The 18,486-nt window shown below is 43.0% G+C and overlaps 1 protein-coding gene across 6 annotated transcripts in view; it reads left to right on the forward strand.

Moving 5' to 3' along the window:
* The window catches only part of LOC130169147 (ral guanine nucleotide dissociation stimulator-like), a 59,283-nt gene extending 40,939 nt beyond the window's left edge, over nucleotides 1-18,344 (forward strand). For 4 of the 6 annotated variants that reach the window (XM_056375622.1, XM_056375621.1, XM_056375620.1 and 1 more), the window contains exons 2-18: nucleotides 1,163-1,467; nucleotides 2,909-2,983; nucleotides 4,215-4,408; nucleotides 4,735-4,859; nucleotides 5,557-5,772; nucleotides 5,878-5,981; nucleotides 6,125-6,209; nucleotides 8,646-8,723; nucleotides 9,093-9,179; nucleotides 9,265-9,297; nucleotides 9,421-9,542; nucleotides 9,844-9,939; nucleotides 10,044-10,248; nucleotides 10,362-10,436; nucleotides 11,195-11,506; nucleotides 11,856-11,970; nucleotides 12,477-18,344. In XM_056375622.1, coding sequence (XP_056231597.1) covers nucleotides 1,163-1,467; nucleotides 2,909-2,983; nucleotides 4,215-4,408; nucleotides 4,735-4,859; nucleotides 5,557-5,772; nucleotides 5,878-5,981; nucleotides 6,125-6,209; nucleotides 8,646-8,723; nucleotides 9,093-9,179; nucleotides 9,265-9,297; nucleotides 9,421-9,542; nucleotides 9,844-9,939; nucleotides 10,044-10,248; nucleotides 10,362-10,436; nucleotides 11,195-11,506; nucleotides 11,856-11,970; nucleotides 12,477-12,652 — 2,403 coding nt within the window. In that variant the 3' untranslated portion in view covers nucleotides 12,653-18,344. The remainder of the gene's footprint in view (nucleotides 1-1,162; nucleotides 1,468-2,908; nucleotides 2,984-4,214; nucleotides 4,409-4,734; nucleotides 4,860-5,556; nucleotides 5,773-5,877; nucleotides 5,982-6,124; nucleotides 6,210-8,645; nucleotides 8,724-9,092; nucleotides 9,180-9,264; nucleotides 9,298-9,420; nucleotides 9,543-9,843; nucleotides 9,940-10,043; nucleotides 10,249-10,361; nucleotides 10,437-11,194; nucleotides 11,507-11,855; nucleotides 11,971-12,476) is intronic. The other 2 variants (XM_056375618.1, XM_056375619.1) reach the window with 2 other exon arrangements.
* The last annotated feature ends 142 nt before the right edge of the window (nucleotides 18,345-18,486 follow it).

The raw sequence follows: 18,486 nt of genomic DNA on the forward strand, positions 1-18,486 counted from the left end.
CTGCTGTTGGAGCTGCAGCCGGCTTCAGCAGAGCTTTGTCTCTCAGAGGAAATTATCAGAAAAGATCTGGTTTCATTCTGTCAGATGTTACTCAGCTTGTTTTTGTCAATCAGCTGCTCCACTAATCATTTTTACAAACGAGGATTTCTGCATGAAGTTCTCTTCTGATTCATGTGTCGTCTTTACGAGACATCTTTTATGGATTATTTTCTCTTATTTTTTTGCCTGTTCTCTTGTGTAATCTAATGACAGAGTGCTGCAAACAGAGGTTTTTATCCTGAGAGGCACTGAACAATAATACTGAATTACTGCGCAGCTCTACCTAAAAAAGCTATTTCACACTTGAAAACTCTGGTAATACCGAGGGCTTATACGTATAGAAGACGCAGCTCTGTTTTTGTTTTGTTTTTTAAGGGAATGATCAGGAGAGATCTGGTTTTATGTCTGAAGTTTTGTCAATCAGCTGCTGTTTTGTAATCCATCGATTTGTTTTAGTTGTGCAACTCTCAGCAGCTAATGCAGGGTACGTGCATGATGAATGTGTGAATTTGCATCATGACTGTGGTTGTTGTTGACAGCCGGGATGATGGATGAGACCATGAAACCGCGGTTTGTTGCATCTTTGTTTTTAATGTCCAGGAGAAAACAACAACAGCAACAAAATGCCGTGACGGTGACACGCAGCGGCCGACAGAGCTCTCATTCATTCATGCAACAAGCAGCTTGTGTTAATTCCCCAGTGTGGGTTTATACAGGCTGCGGCTTGTATTGTAGCACCAGTTTATCCAGTAAGCTCTGTTCAGTAACAAGCTATTGTTTGTTTGTTTGTGCACGGCAACGCACATGATTCACAAAGTGTGACTCAGAGAGACGGAGCGAAAAGAAGAGAGCAGGGTCACACAGATGGCCGTAATTAAAGGGTTTCGGCCCAAAATGAGACGTCAGATATTTTTAACTTGACGTTCCACACGGTAACGGTGGCATCTTTTCTCGGTCCTCGACTCCCTCTAATCTGCTCCCAACAGATATTTAAAGAGGTTGTTCCAGCCGGAGAAATCCACCACTTTGTTCTCAGCGTTTAAGGACATGACAGCACTTAGTGTGAGGTGGTTAGCTGGAGTAAAACGTCTCATTGTCTCCCCCCCCCCCCTCTGTCTTATAGAGCTCGACGCAGGAGATCGGCGAGGAGGCCGAGGAGGACGCCATCTTCACCATCACGCTGAGGAAGGTGCAGCTCCACCAGTCGGCCAGCAAAGGGCAGCGATGGCTGGGCGTGGAGACGGACGCCGCCCTGAGCCTCTACGAGACCTGCAAGGTGCGGACCATCAAGGCCGGCACGCTGGAGAGGCTGGTGGAGTACATGGTGTCGGCGTTCAGGGGCAAAGACTCCACCTACGTCACCATCTTCCTCTGCACCTACCGCTCCTTCGCCACCACCAAGCAGGTGCTGGATCTCCTGCTCAACAGGTACAGTGATGGCTGACGACTCACCTGGTGGCTCTCAACCCGGGCGATGTTTTTGTTCCACCAAATATTCAGTTTACAGCAGCAAATCTTCTCCTTTAAAAAGCTGAAATCTGCAAATATTTGGCTTTTTTTCCCACAATATTTTCAAGCAACTAATTAATTAATCAACTAATTGTTTCAGCTCTACTTGTAATTAAAGCTCCTCCAGTGTAAAGGTCTGTGTCCATGTGTAGTGTGATTATAGATCAGCTCTAGCTTCTATATTAATACTGTGAAAGTATCAAAGCCTCAGTCCACAGAGAAATGCACACAGCCTGTATTCAGAAACTGAGCCTTAAAACCAGCCGTCAGGACTTCTGGAACTTTGTGATGTCACAACAAAGCAGTCACCAAGCCCCGCCCACCTGGACCCACCATCCAAACCTTGCAGGATTTGGTTTCTCTGAGTGTTTTTTACCTGAAATCTGCTTTATTTTTATTGGATCACTCAGAAAACAGTCAGCCAATCAGAAGAGAGGCTCAGAGCCTCCTCTCTTCTGATTGGCTCACCGACCTGTTGTTACTAGAGCTCCAGAGAGAAGCCTGAGAGAGGAGATGTAAAACTACACTGAGATGGTTTTTGGTTCTTAAAACCACAAATATATCTTCTTATGGATCAACACTTCAAATAAAACACAGAAGAAGAAGAAAATATGGAGCTTTAACTTGATTTTTTGCCTTTTATGACACCACGATTCCACTTTTTAAAATATGTTTTTTTATTTTTTAATACATTGCAGGGTGAGAGAACAGAAGTATATATACTACATATTACAATATTAAAAAAAAAGGCAAAAGAATACAGAGCATGTTGCTTAACATTTATTTACACATTCATTTTTACCCTGAAAGAATTTCAGTGCAGAGTCCCAGATCTTATCAAACACACCTCCTCCGTCTTCATAATAAAAGTCTCTCCAGGTGCTGTGTGTTTGCCATTTCTCCCAACCACAAATCAAATGTGGGTGCAGCTTCCACAGTCGTAGAATTAACTTTTGCAATTACCATTCCAAACAAAACAGCCATTTTTTCATATTTATTAGTTGAGGATGAGGAACTTGTTGCTGCAAGAATCACTGTCAGCGAATCGTGTTCCCAGTGCTTCACACAAACAGAGCGAAGTTTACTGCATGATCAGAAAGACTGGGTTAGATAACTTATCCTAGACTTCGATTACGAACAGGTGAAACATCAGAACAAAACGTCATCGCTTCATCTGGGAATAATAGAGTCTGTGCAACGTTAAGATATCAAACGATTACAGAATGAAACACCTGTTCTTACAAGACGAGTGAAAGTAGAAAGCACAAAGGTGTATATGACATGTTAACGTTAGGCTAATGATGACATATTTTAAATGCTGTTTGTTGAACGACACTGATCCGGTGTGTTTTTGTTTCAGGTATGCCAAGCTCCAAAATGTGCCTGCAGCCACAGCTCACAGAGTCTCCCAGGACGACTGCACAGAGCTGAGAAAGTAAGTCTGCCGCGACCTTCAGCGCCGAGCTGCCAACATTAATCACCGAGCACAACCACAGCGCCGGGTTAAAGCGGTGTCAACCGAATGTTTCTGTGGGTTGTTTTTCTTTCTCAGACACCTGTCAGAATGTGGGGGTGGGGGGGCAAAACACAGTTCATGAACTGATAAAAATGTAATGAATCACAGGAAAAAAACACTGTAGCGCTTTGGAGCTTCAGTTTCACTAAAACAGGTCCTTACATCGCTAGCATTGTTAGCATTGTTAGCATTGCTTGAGAACAATGCACCTTTGTCAGCTCGTGTCATCCATGTCAGCATGACTGAAACCAAGGATTATGGGTATCTGTTGTCTGATTAACATTGTTGACGAACGTATTAAACACAGCATCTTAATTATGTCTACAGACCGTCTGAAAGAAACTTAGACTGTTAAAAACAATATTTTTGAAAAATATTTTCAGTTAATTATAGACATGTTGAGTCTCAGTGAAAAACAGTTGATATAAAGTCACTTTACATGTAAATAAACTGTATTATGTGTAATTTCTTACATTTCCTGTTGTGTTTGTGAGTATAAACAGTGAAGTAATGTTTTCTCTAACCTTGAACTGCTCTATAATAACACTTGTAATAGTACTATGCTACTATCCGTGTTTAGTTTACACTGTGGGAACAGTGAGCAGCAGAAAGTTCAGATGGTCCAAGACGGTCACAGACGTATTTTGGTCCTGAGTCACTGAGAGATTTATAGACAGAGCAGCTCTGCTTTAACGACAGAGAGCTGCTGCTGTGAAGTCCTAAAGTCCTAAAACACGTGGTTTCTTCTTCTTGAATTTAATTTAGAACAAATCTTAAATATTTTCTCTTGTCTGCTGTAGATGTAAGCGTTTGTATATACAGTTATAGTCCATCAGGAGACACTTGACACCTTTAAACTCCAGTAATTCTAGGCCATACTGTCCCTTCTGGGCTTCCATCATACTTATTCTAGAGGCAGCAATAACAAGTTTAATTAAGTTAATAATAAGTTTATCGTTCCGCACTCAGAGAATTTATTTACCAACAGGTGTCAGTGTCTGCAACTTTAAAATCATCTTAAACTGTTGCCTCATTTATATTTATTTTACTGTTTATATCATTTCATCTTTTAATTTCTGTCCTTTTCCTGTGTGTGTGTGTGTGTGTGTGTGTGTGTGTGTGTGTGTGTGTGTGTGTGTGTGTGTTGCAGCACTGTTTCGTCCATCCTGGGCGCGTGGCTGGACCAGTACTCTGAGGACTTCTGGAGCCCCCCCAACTACGACTGTCTGCACCAGCTCCTGTCCTACCTTCACCTCCACTTCCCCGGCTCGGACCTGGAGCGCCGCGCCCGCAACCTGCTAGCCCACTTCCACCGCCGACAGCAGTGTGAGCCTGATCCTGATGGTATGAAGGCAGGACAGGAGAGGGACAACAGGGCAGGGACTCAGGGACGGGGGGCGTGTCCCAGTAGAAACTAGTAAAGACCAAAGAGAAAAAAAACACTAGATTTGTTTTTCATTTCCTGTCGAGCACGTTTCATGCAGCCGTAGACACAATGTCACATGTTGTGATACTTGTAAAGAACAGTTCGGTACAAGTGGTGAGAACGCCGAGGTCAAAGAGAGGATGAGATGTTTCCAGAGCAGGAACTGTGTGTTGAGGTTGAGCTCAGGTCGAGGCAGCGCTGTGAAAAAAGTTTTCTGTTTTTTTTTTTTTTTAAATCTCTGTAGGGGAACACATCGGCTGCCCTTTTGCTACGCAGGAAGAGAGCGGCTTTGAGGACGAACTTCCTGCTTTTAGCTTCCTGTCGTTTGACCCCATCATGGTCGCGGAGCAGTTCACGCTCATGGACGCGGTGAGGACGTTTTCCTTTTCCCCCTATCAACACATTTCTGCCTCTGTTCACCTGCGCAGTCACTCACCTGTAGAGAATCACAGACAGTTTGACCTTCAGATCAATAAAAGGCAGGACAGGCTTTTAGGTTCTAGCTAATGGTTATTTTGGTTCTGGATTAATCTGCTTATTGTAATTTTTATTAATTGTTTAGTCCATAAAATGTCAGAAAATGGTGAAACAACCTAAGGTGACATCTTCAAATGTATTTTTTTGTCTTCGACACAAAGATGTTCAGTTCACACATTAAACCAGGAGAAGCTCCAGACTGCAGAAGCTAAAACCAGTTGGTTTCTTATTGGAAAAATGACTAAAATTATTGATTAATTATTGACTGAACTTATTAAATGAAGATATCAGGTTTTTAAACAACAATTTTCCTTAAATTGCTAATCCATCAAGGTGACTGTTTTTTGTTAGCATCAGATTAAAACCACATTTTTAAAGCAGAAAACGATGGAATTAAAGTTTCCTTGACTCCAGCACAAAGACGAAACCTGGATTCTTCATCTCCCATAATGCAACTTGGCAACATCTTTTATCTTCTTCTTCACCAGTAAACTGACCTCTCTGTGTGAAGTGACCCTTTCAAACAGAAACCGTGGAATCACATGGTCTCACTCATATTTTTAAACCCCGCCTTCTCACTGTTCCTCAGGATCTGTTTAAGAAGGTGGTGCCCTACCACTGCCTCGGGGGTATCTGGTCTCAGCGGGATAAGAAGGGGAAGGAGCACCTGGCTCCCACCATCAGAGCCACCGTGGCCCAGTTCAACTCCGTCACCAACTGTGTCATCACCACCTGCCTGAGCAACCCGACGCTGAAACCCAACCAGAGAGCGCGGCTGCTGGAGAGGTGGATAGACGTGGCCCGGGTGAGCGACCGCTGTCCCCGCTACTTTATTCACACCTGGTTTATTCACGCTGCATCGAGCAGTTTGTTTCTTATCTGACCGGATTGTCGCTCATGTTGTGTTCAGGAGTGTCGGATCCTGAAGAACTTCTCCTCGTTGCGCGCCATCCTCTCCGCCCTGCAGTGCAACGCCATCCACCGCCTGAAGAGGACCTGGGAGGAAGTGTCACGGTGGGTTTTCAGAGTAAACTTCACGTTGCTTCGATAATACAAAAGGGCTCCGTACATGTCGTCTGGTTTGCAGTGAGGAGCTCTGACCACATTAGGACAACGGGCTAAAGAGGTTTGTTTGTTTGTTTGTTTGTTTTTCACAGGGAGAGTTTCCGCACTTTCCGCGAGCTGTCAGAGATCTTCTCAGACGACAACAACTACTCCCTCAGCCGAGAGCTGCTGGTGAAGGTGGGTCGCAGCTGCTCGACAGCGCACACACAAATCTCCAAGAAGCAGCACTACTTTAATATTTGAAGTTTCCTGCTCGTATGTGTATTCACAGATCAGGTGTGAGGCTTGTGTTGAGGTATTTGGTATTTTGGCTTTTATCCAGAGTGATTTAAAATCTGAATAACACAGTAAAAGAGTGTGTGGCTCAGTCTGGTCGACATAACAAACGTCTCTCTGTGACTGCTGAATGATGATTAGATAATAAGACAGAGGATTTTTCTTCCCTTTAGAGGAATAAAATAAATGTGTTTGCTTCTAATCAGACTCTATTAATCCGATAAAACAGCTGATGAATCTATAGGAGTTACGTAACGCCTGCATGTGGCAGCTGAACAGATGGCGGCCGGGCTCTGTGACCCGTCCCGGCGCTGGACTTCCTCATGTCTGTCTCGCAGCAGCTGCAGAGGAACATCCGGCAGTGCGGGGACACAGTGTACCGTGTTCTTTTGGATCACAGTGTCCATATATTACTCACGGTGTCCTGGGTGGGCGCGCTGCAGCTGACGGACCTGTTGCGATCGTTAATGTGATTTATGGCGGTCAACGCAGAGAGGCGTCGACACCTTCCGAGTGTTTTGCAGCTCGATACGAGGACGCAGGGAAACATGACTGAACAGGAAATGAGACGACAAATCTACATGTTTTTCATATTCTGCTGTTGTCATAACAACTGACATTTACACACAGAGAAAGCTTGATGAAATATTATTACTAAGAAGGCTTGAACACGTAAAATACATCACATCACGTCACAACTTTTTTGAGTCATAACTCAGTCAAATCTGAACACGCAGACATGATGGGAATATTTTTAGCTTCAGTGCGACTTACGCTTTCCAAGGATATCGTTATTATTATGTCCATTACAAATGAACATCCATAAATCCACTTAGAAATCATAGAGGGAAGACACTCCAGCAGCTGCCTGGGAATCATCACCGTCATCACTTTTCTTCAGTATCACATTAATCCAGTGATAGTCTTCTGTTCATCCATCGGCACGCTGCAAACAGGAAGTGCTGGTAGCTAATTGGGCGTACTTTAAATGGTGCCTTACTTAAATGTAATGTACCCCACAGTGTAACTCGCTGACTTCATGGAAGAATTATAAATGGATCCCTAGATCATGGCAAAGAAAGACAGCGAATGATGACAGGAGTTACAGTATCTATTTGTCAGTGTTTTTACAGAACTACGGCTCAGACTGTCCGTTAACATCGGGGGTGGGTGGGGAGGAGTCGGGGGGGGGGGGTTTCTCTGAGGGGGAGTCAGCCAGCAGTGTCAGACGGTGGAAACCTGTTTTAGGCCGCGGTGGGAAACTGCTTTATAATGATCACTGAGATGTAGTAACTTGGTATAATTGACTGGATTAGCCCAGAACAGACAAATTACATTTAGCTTAATCATCCGCCTGTTATCTGATCTGAGCAAAGACTTTTCAAATCAGAAATTTCTTCTTCACAGTCTGCGTCTCTACAGAATATTACCAGCTCATCATCAGCTGCAAAAAGCTGTTTTCAAACTGAGGTTAGGTGTCGACACTAAACATCTTTAGAGTGTGACCTAATGAAGCCTGGAGACGGTGACGGTGTTATCACCTATTTATAAACCCGAGGCGTTGGCTGAAGTCACGGTGAGTGGGCGCTCGGGGCTTCCTCTGAGGGAATCCCTGCTGACGTCACTCCACAGGGAGGGAACCTCTGGCAGGTGTAGATAACGGGCTCTGGTGTAAGCGAACACCTCGGGGCGTCGCCGCTCTCTCGCTCTATCTGCTCAGACCGGGCTGCGTTCGCTCCACTTCAGTGGGCTCGGGTTACAGAAGGCCCCTCGGCCTTACGTCACTCTGAGGAATGTGAGCAGGAACTCAAGAGGTGGATTTTCTCCCACCACTGTTCCTCTCATGGATTTTTTCCTCTGAAATTCAGCGACAAAGAAAAAGTGTTTAGAAGAAAATTCAGCCTGAAAATATGGTCACATTAGTTTTCATGGTCATACTGACATACATAACGTTTCCACCACAGACCAACATGCAGCATCGACTTCAGTTAAACTGATATTCAGATTTTCAGGCAGGTCGATAATGTCTGGGAGCTCAAAGTCAAAGTTTCGCTGACCTACTAAGAAGTTAATACCAACTGAAGTCGGCCTTTCTTTGAAATCTCTTGGTAATTAACGGCTAAATCTTTGGAAATTAAGAGGAAAGTTTCTATTATAATAGCTTGAAAACATTGTAAACTAAAGGGTTGCCTGTTCTTGTTTGGGATGTTTGCAGGTGATGAAGCCCTGTATGTGAATTATGGGAAACTTTTGCACAGGATTTAAAGAGTTGCAGTTTGTTTCTCTTGAGTATTTAACACGGTGGGACTGATGGACCGTCTTGTTTCTGCTCCTCAGGAGGGAACGTCCAAGTTCGCAACTTTGGAAATCAACCCCAAACGAGCTCAGAGGAGACACCAGCAGCAGAGAGACCTGGTGAGTCCACGGCACGGAAACAGCACAAAGAAACAGTAAAATAAAAGAAATGAAATGTTTGTCTCAGTGGTTTGTGCTGAGAACAATAAACATCAATTTTGGACCAACAGCTCCATCTGGTGGCAAGTGAAGTCACTGCAATTGATTCAATTCATAGATTAACACAATGTCTGTTTTGGAAGTGAATAGTTTTTATTTTATATTCATCAAAAGCTTTATTTTACAAAAAAAGGGGAAATGTTGCCTCTAGTTTCTCCAGTAAATCTGTGTAGTTCGTTTTCTTGCTCCACGTTTAAGAAGAATCTGTGGAGGGTTATCTTCCCGCTCGGCCTCCATGTTTACCTCCGCTGGTTTCCCCTCTGTGAACAGGGAGTGATGCAGGGGACGATTCCTTACCTGGGGACCTTTCTGACGGACCTGGTGATGATGGACACTGCCATGAAGGATTACACTGAGGTCAGGCTGCTGTGTAGCATGAGCTGATGCTGCGATACCTTTTTTTCCTTTTGGCTTGTTGCTCACGTTCTTGTCTCTTCTGCAGGGTGGTCTCATCAACTTTGAGAAGAGAAGAAAGGTAATAATCCAAATAAAATCATCTTCAGCTCAGAACAGACAAAAATAAACAAACCGGGCAAATTAAAGGCTGAAGCACTGATTCCTTTTCTAACCTGTTTGCTGCTGTGCTCTGTGTCTGCAGGAGTTTGAGGTGATCGCTCAGATCAAACTGCTCCAGCTCGCCTCCAACAACTACAGTTTCACTCAGGACAGCCACTTCAGAGAGTGGTTCGCAGGCGTGGAGAAGCTCAGCGAGGCAGAGAGGTCAGTGAAGCTCACCACCTTGTTATTGTTGTTACACCTCTGACTATGAGGGCGGGAGAGCCTCAGCCTGTCAGGATGTGTCAGGTTCAGTGTGCGGAAAGATCTGGACTCACCTCTGTCATCATCCCGTCACGGCACACAGCCTTGTGTTGAGTTCACTGACACATCACCGCAGGATTTCTGGGCACTTCATCGACAGGATGGCTTTTTTTTTTTTTTAAATACCAAGGTCGTCCTGTCTTTATCCTGTGAGATGAGTTCAAATGAACACAGTCATCATCCTGACTTCCTGTTCCCGCAGCTACAACCTGTCCTGTGAGATCGAGCCTCTGTCAGAGTCGGCCAGCAACACGCTCAGGGCCAAGAAGAACGGAGGCATCATGAAACGCTGGAGCGAGTAAGTGACAGTGATGAAACCTGAGCCGTAAAGTCGCATTAAAATCATCACATTCAGACAAATAAGTGAAACCTGACTCTTCCCTTCTTCGTTATCCCGTCCAGCCGGCAGTTGACGGAGGCGGGCTCCAGCGGCGCCGCAGGCTCCCATTCCAAGTCCTTCGACCACTCGCACTACAGACCGTACCAAGGAGGCGGGGGGGACAGCGGCGACGCTCTCAGCGTCACCTCCGTCAGCTCCAGCGGTTCAGACCTGGAGGACGTGAACGCCAGCTTCCTGTCCGACTCCCCCGAAGGACACGAGAGAAAGGTAAGGACGAGAGACGTCACTGGTGACCTGTACAGTTAGTTTGAGCTTCTTCTGTAGGTCGTCTCCTCCTCTGCGGCCGTTTGCTGATGCTCTCTGTTTTTGTTTTTCTACAGACGTCGACTCCTTCAGTGAAACTCACCGTCTCTGCTTTGGGGAGAGAAGCTCCAGCAGCAGATACAACGTCAACAGTAATTTGTTTTACTTTTTTATTTCCATTTTTATCCTAGAAACTTGATTAAGTTTGTTTATATATGACATCATTACAACGGGCTGTCCATATTTAACTATATTTATATTTGCTCTGCGGTGCTTTATACCTCCGTCGCTCTGCGTCCGGGCTGAAATGTTTCTACAACCATTAGATATCTGTGAAATGTTGCACAGATACTCAAGGTGCCAGAAACTAACAAAGCAAAACATAACGTATGAAAGGATTAGTCAATTAAACGATTAGTTCACTGACAGAAAATTAAATTACACGGTTTTGATCAAATTTATTAAGAAAAAATTCAAAACATTGTTTGTTTGCAGCTTCTGAAATGTGAGAATTAGTTGTAAATTGATCTTCTCTGGTGACATTTGAAGCCGTCACCTTCCGGTTTCAGAGTCTGAATAATAATCAGTAGAACAATTCTGCAGAGATTAAAACAGCAGATGTGTAAAATACAGATTAAATACAGATTAAATAAAGAATGTGACTCCTGAAAAACCCAGTATGGCTCAAGTTACAAAAACACTGGATCCTACATTTCCCATCATGCAACTTGGTAGCATCTCCTTGTTGGTGAAAAGCCACTTTTTTCAAACTCCACGGCCCAGTTTCTGAAGCAGGTTCTGTGTTGGACATCAGACGTTACGACTGTTTCCAGTCATGACTCGTCAGCTCGTCTTCATGTGTAGAATTACTAGAGCGCATCTTTAATTAATGATTTTCCTCTGACGTCAGCCTCCTGTGAAAACGCTGATGTTCTCTCCTCCCCGTCCTCTTCAGTTCTGGGAGTGCACGTCTCTGTCGTCTCTGGACACGTCCGGGACGGGCTCCAGCTCCGGCTCGGCCTCCGGCTCCAGCAGCGCCTCGTCCTCCTCCGTCTCCTCCTCCACGCCGCTGTCGGCCTCCCGCTCGCACAAACGCTCGGTGTCGGCGGTGTCGAACTATTCCACCCTGTCGCTGCCGCTGTACAACCAGCAGGTGGACGACTGCTGCATCATCAGGGTCAGCCTGGACGTGGAGAACGGCAACATGTACAAGAGCATCCTGGTGAGGAAATACTGGAGTGATGATTCTCTGAACTCTTTCTGTTTTTCTGTTGTAATTTCCATGATATTTGTTTCAATAAAGAAAAATTGAATCATTCATGAGCATTAAATATCAGAAAAAGCTGCAAAATACACTGTTTTGAAGCGTCAGTGCTAACTAACAAACAAGACACACAGATGAAGTTTGACTTTAGATTTTAATGCATATCTCACATCAGATTCAGTCTGATCTAGATTACAATAGTTAATGGGAAGGAATAGATGTAGTTTTAATGGCTTTTAAATACATTAAAAAAGTATTTTTACTCATATTTCAACAAGAGCTTTTATGGTTTTGTCCCTTGATGCAGGTGACGAGTCAAGACAAGACTCCAGCCGTCATCAGGAAGGCCATGATCAAACACAACCTGGAGAGAGAGAAGACGGAGGAGTACGAGCTGATGCAGAAAATCTCTGAGGACAAAGGTAAACACTAGAAACAAGCTCCGGATGATTTAGTGTCTCGGGTTTGGATTGTGCTGTTTGTTGTGTTCAGCTTCAGACTTTTTATTCTGGCTTTTTATTTATTTATCTTTCCATCTGTTTATTTATTTTAAGCTGTTTTACCCAGTTTGTCCTTTGATTCTATGATTATTTTCTGGATTATTTTAATTTTAATACCCTACTTGTATTTATACTCACTTTGATACATCTCCTCTGATTCAGTGTTTTATTATTTTATCTTTATCACGCTATCGTTATCTTTGCTTTCAAGTTGTTATTGTCTCATTTCTGTTGTTTTTATTTATTACTTGGTCATTTATTGTTCTGTATGTAAACGTGGTTGTGTGTGTGTGTGTGTGTGTGTGTGTGTGTTTTATTGCTTTTATTCTGTAAAGCACTGTTTGTATGAAAAGTGCTGTATAAATGAAGTCTGATTGATTGATTGACTGACTGTGACATTTCTTCTTCTCTGTCGTCTCGTTCTGCAGAGTTGCGGATCCCGGACAACGCCAACGTCTTCTACGCCATGAACTCCACTGCCAACTACGACTTTGTGCTGAAGAAGCGCGGCCTGGGGCGGCCGGTGCGGGCCAAGAACGTGGCCAGTTCGACGCTGCCTCGCATGAAACAGAAGGGACTGAAAATTGCGAAAGGGATCTTCTGAGGAGAGAAATGCGCCGCCTCCTGCCTCCCCCTCCACCCCCTCAACCCTCTCAGGCCTCCGCTCCTCAGAGGAAACATTTCTGTTCGCGTCTGTTGGAGGGAAACTTAACCTGAAGTATCTGAGTTTTGGTTTTGGACAAAGACTTGAGATGCCAGAGGAGAAAACGACCAAGCAGCTTTCCTGCGGATCAGCAGGAAGCGGAGGAGCATCTTAGCACTTAGCAACAGCTGAGGCCGAGTCCGTCGCAGGAAACGCCCACGTAGAAGCTGTTTCTGTTCGGCCGCAGGTTCCTGGAAGCAGAGGGACACGCAGGTGGGGAAAACAAGCAGCCGCGTCGGGGACGTGCGCTGCTGCTCAGTGGCTGAACCAGTCGAACTCTCTCACCGGCGTCACGTGACTGGTCGTGTCGAGTGTGGAGAAGCAGATCCATTTCATTTCCTGGTCCATTACTTTTTGTTTACATTTGTTTACATTTGAACATCAGCTGGTCAGATCTTACAGACATTCCTCTCAGTCCTCTTGCTCACTGGAGGAGTTTTGCACCTTCGATGAAACACTTTTTTTAAACCCCTCAGCAGCCGCCATCCCTCTGCAGTCGTCTCGCACGCCCCCTCCTGGCATGGAGTGTACATAAGTGAACAATACGAAGCCGCAGCAATCAGCTGGGCGTTCGAATGTGTTTCTATTTTTTCAGGGAACTTTTGTCGTGACTGTGCCGCCGCCTTTACCGTCTCGCCGCCAGGGCTCCTGATGTCGACAGCGTCCCCTGAGACCGCGGCTCTGAACCTTCGGCTCTCTCTCCGCTCTCGGACGCTGGGACTCATGTCGGCATTTTAACACCAGCGACACTGACGTGGAGGAATCTGAACTCTTTTAACTTCTGAACGCTGCCATGTTACAAAAAAAAAACCTAAACAAAAGGTCAAGTCAAAATGGAGACATGGTGTCGAAACCCGGTCCTGTGGGCACAGCCATGAATCATATGCCACTATTTTCTTTTCTTTTTGTTATGAATGGTAACCACTACACCGTGAAGGAGGTGGTCGTCCTGTGACTGGGACGGTTTGTTAGTGGAGAACAAACGAGCTGAAAACAAAACAAAACAAAAACTGAGTGTATATATCATTAACACCGACTGTGCAGTACGTTCCCTCCAGATGGACCATGAGATTTTGTTAATAGACTTATCGCGATATCAACACTTTTTTTTTCCACTTTGCTTTGTACATTATTTTTTGTTTGTTTTCTTGCATCTCTCTGCTCTGATGGTGCTGCTAATTATCTTTCTGAAGAGGTCGTACGAGCTGCACGTCACTGCTCTCTCTACTTCCTGTCCACCGGCCGCCATGTTGGAAGAAACATCGGAAACATAATTCACCGCCTTTGCTGTCCTCAGAAAGTTCTTCAGTTTTCGAACAGACAAAACGGGAAGAGAAAAAGTAGATGCAACGGGTTAAAAAAGAAATAAAAAATACTAATAGTTAGTTGATTAATTTAATTTAATTTTGATAATGGAAGAGCAAAGATTCAAACATTTACTACATGACATACTTTCCTCTTTCTTCTCTGTTGTTTCTGACAAGAGATGTTCACAATGCAAAATGTAAAATCCAAATTATGAGACACAAAGTCAAAATGATCATATCAAGTAAATAATTTGACTTTGTATCATATAATTTTGAATTGCGATTACTTGGGCTGCAGAGAGCAACTTTTACTATTGATTACCGGTATTTTAATAGTAGTAAGAGCGAAAAATGCCTGTTATTTTTCTAAAGCTCAAGTGAATGTGTTCAAAGAAAAGCAGGAAATGTAACATTTGAGAATCTTAAATGAAATTATTATCCAAACCATGATTAATAACTATCTAAATATTTCTGGATCAATTGTCTGGCAGGAATGAGCTTCCATCTGAAAATAGATTTCGATCAAAAACATTTAATATAATTGAATTTGACCGTAATAATTGCAAATAAGATAAAGTTTAAACATCATTCATTCATTAATCAACATTCATTAAACATTTATTGTTTTGAGGAAACATCAAACATCTGAGACGCTAAAATCTGACTTTTTATTTTAGTGTTAGCAGCAGTGAAGGCTGGCCTACTGCACCCACTCAGTAGTGTTTTCAGATTCATTATTTTATAGGATGATAATAATAATAATAATAATAATAATAATGATAATAATGATAATAATAATAATGATCTACCTTGAGCTGCACTACAGAAACTCTGGGACACAACAGACAGCGACATAAGAACCATGATATTGTGGTTTCTCTCTGTCTGTGGTCACTGAGGATAAAAGAACAATATTCAAACTGATATTTTTGGTTTAACCCTGGACTGTACCACTGAACGGGCAGAGGTGATGAACTGTGGGTCTTTGTTCTTCCAACACGGCGGCTCATTCTTCATATTCATTAGTAACCACTCTCCAAATGTGCCATGACGGGCCTGTGCGTCTCGGACGCAGCAGACGAGTCCTGCTGATTTATCCCGCAGGATGTTTTTCTGTGGTTAACGTGTCGCTGATGGCAGCAAAGTCTCTTCCTGTGTGGGCTCTGACTCGCAGTCGGAGTGGAAACGATGCAGTTTGATGGTTTCCAGAGCTGGAACAGTTTGAATGAGACTGTGCGTAGGAGCCCGACTGAAGGATAACGACGCTGCCAAACTGCACATGAGGGAACAAACTCTTCTTTCTTGTCTGTGTGCTGTCCTCCAGCTGTTTCTGTTAAAGGAAAAATCCAACCTAAAAACATCTTATCACTCTTAAACAAAGCAGTTCTGGGGTTCGTATTTCGTTAATGTTGCATCGTTGAGATATTTCTAACAGCTACTACACAGCAGTCGTTGTTAAAGGGCTTCTTTTCTGGATTGTGCAGTTTCTCCTGCAAGTTAAACACCGACCCGTTTGTTTGCTGCCTCTGTGCAGCTCAGGCACATGTACAGTTTCAAAGCTAAAGATTCACCATCGAAATCCTTTGCTGTTTCTGACAGAACGAGTCCTTCATTTCAGAAGAAAGTAGACAAGAGTTGATTTTATGATAATTACAATAATCTTTATTTGTAAAGCTCTTTCCGAAAGTCAAATTACAGATTTTATAATAACAAGATGAAACTAATTAGTGTGAGAGAAAAGAACTTACAGCAGGTCGTTCTTGAGAAAATGGAAACAGAGAAACAGGATTGTTCTTGTATTGAAAAATAACTCATTATATTATAAGTATAAGTTTCACATTGGACCAGATAAACACACAGAGCATCTGTGTCACTGCAGTTCCATGCTAATAATGCTAATAATGCTAACCATGCTAATCCAGAGCTTGAACTGCTGTGTCCAGCAGGGGGCGGGGTTGAGCGACCAGTCAATTTGATCAACAGGGAAGTTTTCACACCCTTTCTGCTGTCGCATAGCATTCTGGGAAATGTAGGAAAGTACTAATTCAGGGAAAAGTGGGATTCACAAAAAAAAACAAAAAACACTGGTTATGATTGAATATGTGAGGTTGGATTTTTCCTGATGAGTTGTTCATATCACAGCAACAAACACTAGATGAGCCTGGATTGCACTGCGACCATGTACTGCCTTTTCTTATTTAGTTATTTTCACCTGCATGAAGTTCATAATTTTCATAATCCTCTTAACGATCAAATGAATGAAGCGCCCAAAAAAAGAAAAGGAAAAAAAAAGAAAAAGCAATATGGTGATGAGCGGCAGGAGCACGTCGTCCGGCTGTCGTGGATGTTGTGGCGTGAAATCCTTCGCTGTTGAACACTGTGACCTTCGACCTTTTCACTCTGCCCTCTCCGCCTGTTGATCGGCGCGTCATGTCGAGCACTGTGAACTGAAAAAAAAAAAAAAAAAAGCTGTCTCGTTCCCCCTTAACGGTGTCGTAGTGAACGTCCGCCCTTCGCTCATCTTGTTGGCGAGCAGCGAAGGCGTCAGGCTTGATCCTCCATGTGCCAAAAATAACAAGGAAAGAGAGGAAAAGGTTTGTGTTCAGATGAGTCCTCTGCCTTTTCACAGTGGGGAAAAAAACACGTTTGTATGTTTACTGTTGTCGCATTTTTCTGGAAAACTAAAAAACATCAGAACACTATGAAAAAAATCCTCTGGACCCAGTTCCCTGTGGAGAATTAGACTTGAAGATGTTTGTCTGGAGCTGCAGGTGAAGCTGTTGTAGAAACTCCACTTTCATGAATCTAAATCCTATTTTTTCATGTTTATATGTCTGTGAGGATCAAACAGCTGGAGCGTCTCTGCCTTTTAAAACCAGGTTTTTATTCCAAACAAACGCTGCATCCGAGAGACGTTCACTGACAGACGCATGTAGCAGCAAATTTCTGGTTGAATTATATGAAGGAAACCACTTGAAAGTCACGTTATTAACCAAGTTTCAGTCACGAAATGCTTTTAATAGAGTGAATACAAGTGATCGACAGTGAGTTTTTGATCCTGATAATGTGTAAGAACTTTGTTTCCTTCAACTGTTGCTCAACATTTAACACCAGATATATTTTTGCTCCCTTTGTTGATGTTTCAGGGATGAAAACCCTTTAAAAACCTTTTAAAAACCACTATATCTCTGGTGAACGCCCAACAAGGGACACAAACTTTCATCAAAACAATGTAGAGAAATGATTTTTTTTCTCTGTTAAATGTATTTAGACACAGTAAGTGGAATATAAGAGTTCCTCCTCCTTTCTTTCATAGCAGATGGACCTTGAATGCAGCACGGTGACACAAATTCACTATAGATTATGGGCGAGAACTGAACCGTACAGATTTTCTTAAAGGACCTAACCTTGTGTTATTCTTTATTTTCCTTATTGTCAACAAATCCCAAGAAAAGACACAAACCAACTATGTGTTCGTCCGTCTCTCGACACTTAGAGACTCTAACTTGACAATAATAGAAATAGAATATCAACAGACTTTTCCCAACATAACTTGAACGCAGCATCAGTTTCTTCACTGTGGTGTTTGTTTGGAACAAAAACTTTATGATTCTTTGGCGTTATAATTTAAAAAAAGAACATATTAACCAGAGACTCGGGGTTTCCTGCTGTGAACAGTTACTCTGGGGTTTCTGCAGCAGCTCCATCTCTCACTGAAGTGTGCTGGTTTTCTCTGTCAGGTTTGAGAACGTAGGATGGATGTGCACACGAGTGGAACTTGTGAATGAATTCATGAGCCTGCGAGCGTCTCTGTGCTGATGAGGTTGATGTTGGACTGGTCTGTGTGTCGTTGTAGACTCGTGTTGAAATGACGTACCTTTTGTGATTTGACCTGATTCTGTGCGAGTTTGAACAAAAAAAAAAAAAGGCTGCGTTTACAAGAAAAAAAAATCTAAAAACTGGAAGTCAGCTGGCGTGGTGTGTGTGTTTTATTCTTAATTTTTTTTTGTTTTGTTCCCCTGAACTGTGCTCGGGTGCCATTTTCCATTTTAACAAAGGATATCAGAACTTTTTCTAACTGCGATCTCCTCTTTGATTTACTTTTCCTACCTTTCCCAAGAACACAAACCCATGTAGAAAACAAAACTGTCCTTGATTATGTCTTTGTTTATTTATTGATTTGTATATAGAGATTTTGTTTTGCATTGTACATTCTCTCCTTTCTTGGTTATAGATTAATATATTCATGTATATACGAATAAACATTAAGTTTATAAAAGTACAAAGACTCTTTTCTCTTCTTTTAAGAAATTTTACCTCCTGCTGCATCTCTGCGTTTGTTTATTGATTTAGATGAACATGAGTTTATGTTGCTCTCCAGTAAGAATTTGTTTGGTTTTGTTACTGAAGTAGTTTGGTCAACAGAAG

Source organism: Seriola aureovittata, chromosome 5 (assembly GCF_021018895.1).
Source record: "Seriola aureovittata isolate HTS-2021-v1 ecotype China chromosome 5, ASM2101889v1, whole genome shotgun sequence".
NCBI lineage: Eukaryota > Metazoa > Chordata > Actinopteri > Carangiformes > Carangidae > Seriola > Seriola aureovittata.